This window comes from Cyprinodon variegatus, unplaced genomic scaffold (assembly GCF_000732505.1).
Source record: "Cyprinodon variegatus isolate N-32 unplaced genomic scaffold, C_variegatus-1.0 Scaffold133, whole genome shotgun sequence".
Taxonomy (NCBI): Eukaryota; Metazoa; Chordata; class Actinopteri; order Cyprinodontiformes; family Cyprinodontidae; genus Cyprinodon; species Cyprinodon variegatus.
Window position 1 is genome coordinate 771,103 of NW_015150586.1, and position 8,013 is coordinate 779,115.

At 42.8% G+C, this 8,013-nt stretch overlaps 1 protein-coding gene across 1 annotated transcript in view; it reads left to right on the plus strand.

Moving 5' to 3' along the window:
- The window catches only part of metap1 (methionyl aminopeptidase 1), a 20,528-nt gene that overhangs the window by 8,852 nt on the left and 3,663 nt on the right, over positions 1-8,013 (plus strand). The window contains exons 4-7 of the mRNA XM_015376330.1: positions 268-328; positions 5,019-5,110; positions 5,214-5,297; positions 7,046-7,184. Of these exons, the coding sequence (XP_015231816.1) occupies positions 268-328; positions 5,019-5,110; positions 5,214-5,297; positions 7,046-7,184 (376 nt within the window). The remainder of the gene's footprint in view (positions 1-267; positions 329-5,018; positions 5,111-5,213; positions 5,298-7,045; positions 7,185-8,013) is intronic.

Genomic DNA, 8,013 nt, shown 5'->3' on the forward strand with positions numbered 1-8,013 from the left:
TACCTAGCTCTGTAGATGGCTAACTATATCTGAGCTATGTGCTGTGTAGCTAGCTACCTAGCTCTGTAGATGGCTAACCATCTCCACAGCTATGTGCTGTGTAGCTAGCTACCTAGCTCTGTAGATGGCTAACCATCTCCACAGCTATGTGCTGTGTAGCTAGCTACCTAGCTCTGTAGATGGCTAACCATCTCCACAGCTATGTGCTGTGTAGCTAGCTACATGGCCACCCTGGGTTCTAATGTGTTTTCTTGGTCCGTCTGTCAGACTCCAATGAGACTTGTTCCAGGTGACATCCAAAGACCCGACTATGCTGATCATCCCAGAGGTAAGAAAACCTTAGATTTTCATTCTTAGCAGCCCGTTGTTTTGGAGGCATTGCTGACGTGTAACCCTTTAAGTCTGTTGGTGGTTTCCACAGCACACATTTTTATTTGTCCTGAGTGACGTGTAGTAATTGGTGTAGCTTTACACCAGCGTAGCATCTCCAGACCTCCTGCGTTACATTAACGCACAATCTACTGTGTATATAGCTATATATTGCATATAGTATATTGTATGTTTTATATTGTATATAGCTATAGGTTCTGTATATATGTATATTTTGTCTGCACCATCAACACCAAGCCAAATTCCTTATAAGTGCAAACCTACTTGGCCATAAAAACGATTGGGTCTGGTTAGTGAGACCACCTGTAGGGAACAAAGTAACCCAACATCTGGGGCTATATCAGACCAGGGAAAACATGCAAAGCAATCAACATCTTTCCTACTTAATTCAAATAAATCAATATTTTAATTATGATGGAAAACCCTTATGCTACTTTTGGATTCTGTGATGAAATGAGTGAGTTTAAGTTATGAAATGTTGAAACTTTATAAATTAGTCCAGGTTTGACTAGTGTTGGTGTATTAAAGTCTGATCAAAGGTGCTTGATACTCATTAAAAGCAGTGAACCAGCTTTTAACTCCAACTTCAGCGTCGTGTTGTCGGGTATCAGCTGTGAGATCGATGCTTGGCTCAGCGTGCAGGCTCTGGACGTTTCCTGAGGTTATTTTGTAGGTTTATACGTTGGTCCACATGCTGCTGCTAGTTGTGTTGGTGCAAACCCAGCCCTGTTAGTCGTCTTGTTTTCCATACCTACGCCTGTCAGGTTACATAGTCCCAGAAACGACTGCGATAGAAGTTCATGTTGTCATTTGGAGATAATTTTAAACTGATGTGATGATGATGGAATAATAATGAAAACCAACAATCACTACACTTTGCAAAAAGCTGGTTTTACGTCAGTATCAAAGGGCAGCTCTTCAGAGGTTAGGAAATCTACACTGACAGTGCATAGAGCTGTGTTTGGAAAAAATATTTTTCAATTCTGATTTGATTTCGATTAAATCTGAAAGATTGAGTCATAGAATCGAAGACTGATGAAAAAACATCTTATGCTGCGTTCACACCGAAAGCGTCAGGGGCACCAATAGGGTCTGATTTACATGCAAAGTCTATGGGGACGGCGTCCAAGGGTCCGGCGGCACGTTTGAGCGTTCTGACCTCCAAGCATGCGAGAAGCTGACGCTGGAGTTCAGTAAATTGAACTTCTGCTGCTGGACGCCGGAGCGGCAACCAATCAGAAAAGTTGATCCGGGGGAGGAGATGGACAATACCTGCGAGCTGTCATCGCTTCTGCAGACGTTCTGCATATAAACAAGAAAATAATATCAAGTAGTTTGTTTCTAAAGGTAAAAAATAAAAAAATAGAACTTCTCCCTGACAAGCAGACCTCCTCTCTGGCTTCCATCATCTCACACCTTTTCTGACTTTATTTATGTAGCCAGGTTAACCAAACGTGCTGCCATGGCAACCTTTGTATTGGCGGATCCATCTTCGGGTCGTCATGGTTACGGTCTCCCTTCATTCTGCGGTTGGAGCCGATGTGCTGTAAAGCCGACCGGCCTCATCAGCGGCTCCGTTCTGAGCAGAGGCTTTGATGCGGCCGGGGTGCGAGCGCAGGCTTTCCCTGTTTCTAAGCAACCGGCCACCGTCCCGCTGGATGTTGGAGCTGATTAATTCTAAACGTGGGAATTATTGATGGGTTTTTTTTTCCACCTTACAGTCCAGTAATGATGCCTGTATGTAGTGACTGCTCTCAGACTCTGCTTCTCTTGTTCTTCTCCTCACCACAGTAACAGTCCAACTCTGGTCCAGTGACTCGGCAGCGTGAGTGTCATCAGACGCTTTGCTCCGTAGCTGTAGTCTCTGCAGGAGCAGCTAGTTATTCGTAGCTCTGCAAGGCGCCTTTTTCTGTTTCCTCTGTTTAGGATCGGAGATGGAAAATCTCCCACAGCAAGCGGAGAGTACGCAATAAACTCTCCATGTGAGGCTCCAGACTCCTGGATGGAGTCTTAAGGTGACCCAGAAGGATGAGGGTCTCTCCGTCGCATCTTTAATTAGAAGTCGTCATCTGACCCGCCTCCCTTTGCTTCACGAAAAACTTTTCATTCTGAAGTTAGAAGCTAAAATGTACGACCGAGTATTAGGGCTAGGCTAGAGATTTTTTTCCCTTTCCCTTCCCCTCTAATCTATATAAAATTACGAGAAACAAGTTGTATTTTATGACAATTCTTCCAAGAAGCCCTTTCTTCCCTAAAATGAGGAATGTGGAGCATCATGTGAAGTTATACTTTAGCGTTGGTTTGACAAATCAGGAAATCTTTTAGTAGCAACATCAAACTGGGCAGGATGTCAAAGTGGACTCTGGTTGCCGATTGGTGGAGCTGGTCGGCCGTCATCTGCTGGGCGGAGCTTATAGCTTTCTTTCTGAAACGGGTTGTGATATGAAGACTTTATTCTCCTAATATTAAGACTTTATTCTCCTAATATTAAGACTTTATTCTCATAATGTTACAATTTTATTCTTGAAATAAAAAAAAATGAAAATCTCTATCATGGCCCTAATATTATGTCGTAGAAAAGCTTCTTCAGATGCAGTTTAAAATTTTTTTTTTTTTATTTTCAGATGAGCTGATCTCAGATTAATTTTGGTAGGGAGGAAATGGCCCTTTTTAACGCTTTTTTATTGATATCAGCGCTAATCGTATTTGGATGTAAGAAAATCACCGATTTTAGTTCGCACTGGAAAAATTATCTAGAAAAAAGTAAAGAATGTTTAAAATAAGTGTATTTACCCTTAATTTAAATAGGTAAATGAGATAGTCTGATAGAGTATTTTTACTCTTAAAATAAGATAATTAGATAAAATGCACTTGAAATAAGACAAGGTAATTGTGTTTTTATTATTTTAGAGGTAAATTGTCTTCTTCTATGGGCAAAAGAAAAAAATTCTGATCTAGATTTCGATTTTTCCCAGTGTGAACAAAATTATCTGAACGTAAATGTACTTTAGTGCTGCAAAACAAAAATCAGGTACCAGATTTGGTTGTGATGTAGGGTGAAGTAGCTCAGAGGAGATGAGCTTTTTTCAATTAAAATGGAAAAAAGAGAAAAAAAACCCATTGAAATTTAACCCTAGAAGGACTATTGGTCCTTCTCTTAGCTACAGCATAGACACAGGCTAGCCCCACTGGGGTGCTCTGTACTCAGGGCCAGATTTACCATTAGGCAATACTAGGCAGTTACCTAGGGCCCCAAGTTCCTGGGGGCCCATAAATCTCTGTTTAAGTGTATGGTTAAAACAAATATTCCTTATTTGTGCACAATCATATTTTTGATAAAAATCCTTTCTCTAAATTGCCATCAGAACGCTGATAATATCAAGTGTGTCTCAGCCCCCCCCCCCCTTCAGTGTCCACCATATTGGATCAGTCCATTTGCTGCACATGTTCAGAAAGGTAGCAGCAAACCATTTAAACAATCGATGCAAAGAGCAGTGTTGCCAACTTAGCGCTTTAGTCGCTATATTTAGCGACTTTTCAGACCCCTCTAGTACTTTGATTTCTAAAAAGCTCCTAGCGCCAAATCTAGAGACTTTTTTCTGCTACTGGAGACTTTGGAGACAACATCTAAAAGCAGCGAACTCTGCTCTCCAGAGCAAGTAGATTGGTAACCCCGCCTCCTGCTCTCCTCTATCTTGTCTGCTGTCATGATTCATGCAGCTATTATTTCATCCAAATGAAAAATGGAGAACAGATAAGCAGATCATGGCTTGTCTACAGTGAAAAGAAGGACTGGGTTATTTACATTTTGGAAACACAGGAAGGAGCAATCAGCTAAGTGAGCTTAGTGCTTGGAAAAAATCTTTCATTCCTTTAGAGACAGCATGAAAAGTCAGCTGAGTACAAAACATAGAGAGGAAAACAAGAAGAAAAGGGACAAGAAGAGAGGGACACAACCTAGAACAGATAATGGATGTCTATTCTATTAACGTTTCTCTATCTGTAGAATGGGTCTGTTTTATGTGTCGTCTTCCCCATTCACAGGGGCCCCTACCTGTCTTTGCCTAGGGCCCCAAATTTCCTAAATCCGCCCCTGCCTTAAGGTTATTACTGGATCAGGTGTAGTTTAAGAGTCATGACCTCATAATTTACAGCCTCACTTTTAGGCTTAAAAATTAAAACCCAGATTTTAGATTCAGTCTGTTTCCTCCAGGGTAACAGACTGAATCTAAAATCTGGGTCCTGCTTTCTGGAGCTAGTTTCTGCTTCTGCTTTAGAGGCTAGTTTATTTTTTTGTTGTGTTTTGTATCGTTGCCTTTTGGTGTTTAATTGCTGTTCAACCTGTCGAAGCTTTCAGGAATCAGGCGCCACAGAAGGTAAAAACCATGACCTCATAAACAGACTTCTCTGCTTCACTGTAAACATGAATGATTTCCCTTCAGAGGAGCCGGGTGAATTCAGAAGTTCTTGGTAAAGTAACTGATGAGGATGATTAAGATCCCGCCGAGTGTCAGCGTGGATCAGAACATGACTAACAGACGGCTGCTTTTTCAAGGTCTTTGCTCAACAGTCTCCCTTCGTATTGATGCGTGAGTGATGTCCTCGTCTCCTTGTCTCCTCCCCTACAGGGATGTCTGAGTCTGAGCAGTTCTTGAAAGGGACGTCTCAGATCAAGATCCTCTCCCCTGAGGACATCGAAGCCATGAGGCTGGTGTCCAAGGTGACCTCATCGACTTCCTCCGCTTCATCTCCTGCTGGCTTAGAGTTCTGTTGTTGCCATTCAGTTCTGACGCAACTCATTTTTTCTCTTTTTTTTTCCCCAGCTTGCTCGAGAAGTCCTGGACATTGCCGCCATGATGGTGAAACCAGGGGTGACGACGGAGGAAATCGACCACGCTGTTCACCTGGTATGAAATACGCTCTATTTTTTTACTGAGGATGGAGGAAGCAGGAAGTCATGCTACGTTCAGACCGCACGCAGCAGAAGCAGCAAAAACGCGCGTTCTGCTTCACTTTTGATGCTTGTACAAGTTTAGTTCTGACGTGCAGCTGAAGCATCTTTGCTGCTCTATCCTCCAGTGGACAAGTGGGTCTGATGCGCGTTGGGCGGAGCTACCCTATCCTTTCTTTGCCTGGAACAATGGCAGCTATATTTGCTGTGATCAGCGGGTAAAAAGTAGTTTGAATCTATCTTGAAAGTCTACCTGAAAACATGGTCTGTTCAGTCAGTTCATCCAGATTACCATCCTGCCTTCAAAGATTATTTCTCTGTGGGAGCCGCTCAGACCCCCACATACCGGCGCGACGCTGTCACTGGGAATCCCCAGCAGCAGCTGCCTCAGGCCCGCTCGCCTTTTGGGGGTTTTCCCTACTGTTGGTGGCGGCTAGAAGGCGTTTTTCACGTATGTAATCCAAACTGCAGGCACCAGGACAGCGTCAAAGTGCCAAAAAGGCTTTTTTCACTCATAAAAGTGAATCTGGTCAGACAAATATGCTGATTTACATTATTGGAGACCTTCTGCATAAGACAAAGCCTTTGATCCTAAGATTTAGTCGTTGTTTTATTGAAATTTACCAATTATTTCACCAAGCTGAATAGAAAATATTAATAACAGAGCAGCTTATGTAACGCATGCCGGTTACATCACCTGAAATGGTCACACAATGACCTCCGACCCCTCCTCTTGAAAGATCTGAGCATCTAGTTTCCAATGATGGCGGCCATTAGGGGGCGGGGTTTAGAAATGAATACCTGCTGTCGCATTACTCCCACAGAGTCACACCTGTCAGGTGGAATTTTAAATCTCATTTTATTTGTTTACACAAAAAGTACTTGTGAAAAAATTAGTTTTAGAAACTTTTTAGAAATCCTAAAGCCCCATTTTGAAAGGAGTGTGGATGAAACACCATGTGACTGAGTTTTGGCCGTTTCTATAAATGGATAACAATGAGCAGGTGTCAGCTGGACCCTGTAGCGGGCCGACCGGGCTTAAGCGGTTAATATGAAGCTTCTGATGCTGAATTTTATAGAGTTAAAATAGTAAAATGAAGCTTGTTTAGCTGTGAAAGCCACTTTAAAGCAGATAGAATTAATGCATCTTTGATTTAAAGGCTGGATGATGATTAAACTAGCAGCTAAAGATCATTAATAGATTCAGAGATATTAAAAATAATCAGTCTGAGGGTCATAAACGCTCAGAGCTCTTTTAATTAATGATGCTGGACGTGTTCTGCGGTCTTCCTCAGAGTTAATGAAAGCTGTGTTTCTATCTACTTCTCGAAATCTGCCCTGCTTCTCTGGTTGATGATGATCTACCACCTGTTGATCTCCTTTGATGTTGCCTCTTGTTAAAAGCCTCCATTAGCAGGAGCTGCCGGCTGCGTTCACTTCTAATTAGGTCCAAAACAAGATGGTTCCCCTGAGAGCAGAAGCCGCTAACGTCAGCATTTATTACCGGTTGGTTCAGAGCGCCGCTGCTCCTCTCAGAGAAACCATCATGGCGGCAGTTTGTTCAGACAGCTCTTCTGGTTTGGTTCTTGATCATCTTCAGGCCGCCATCTTTAACCCACCTGGCTCAGGCGGCATCACCTAATCAGGTGTCCCTGTCCTCCATGCAGGTAAAGGATCACAAACTTGTCTTGTTTTTGTTTGCAGGCCTGCGTAGCCAGGAAGTGCTACCCCTCCCCTCTGAACTACTATAACTTCCCCAAGTCCTGCTGCACGTCCGTCAACGAGGTTATCTGCCACGGCATCCCGGACAGAAGGCCACTGCAGGACGGAGACATCCTCAACGGTCTGCTGCTCCTCCCGCCGCCCTGTCTGTTAATCAACGACTGTTTCTCTCTGATGATGAATGTTTGCTGCAGCGTTTGATGTCAGCAGGAGTTTAGCCAATTTTAGCGTCTTTCTGGACGTTTCTGCTGCGGCGCCGCTCCCCTCAGGGTGCCTGATGGAGCACGGTCAGCAGCTCGTCCCTCGCTGCGCACTCTGACATGACGGATTGTTTCATTATGCCCACCCCCCACACACATAACAGATCGTCCATTTTGTCAAACGGGATCAGAACTCTTTTTTTGGGTCTAAAGCAGCAAACTGCAACCTTTATGACCCAAAAAGCCATTTTTACCCTCAGTTCAGCAAATAAAACCTGTTTGACATTATTTAGAAAAACATTTTTATTTTCTGGCTGTGAACAGAAACTTGACTTTTTTTAATGTTTAGCTGAATTTGAAACTCTGGAAACGAATGTTGAGATTTCATTTCCAACACTGATCTGTTATTTAAAGGTTTAGCAACTAAAAGCAAAGTGCATCAAAGTAATTTTACTATACGTTTGGTCCGCCACTCGGGAAGGGATTTACCATTAGGCAATACTAGGCAGTTGCTGGGGGCCCTATAAAACTCTGTATACATGTATGGTTAATACAACTATTCCTTATTTGTGCACATTATGTTTTTGATAAAAATCCTTTGGCTAAAATGTCGCTATATTTAGCCACTTTTCAGACCCCTCTAGCACTTTGATTTCTAAAAAGCTCCTAGAACCAAATCTAGTGACTTTTTTCTGCTACTGGAGACTTTGGAGACAACATCTAAAAGCAGCGAACTCTGCTCTCCAGAGC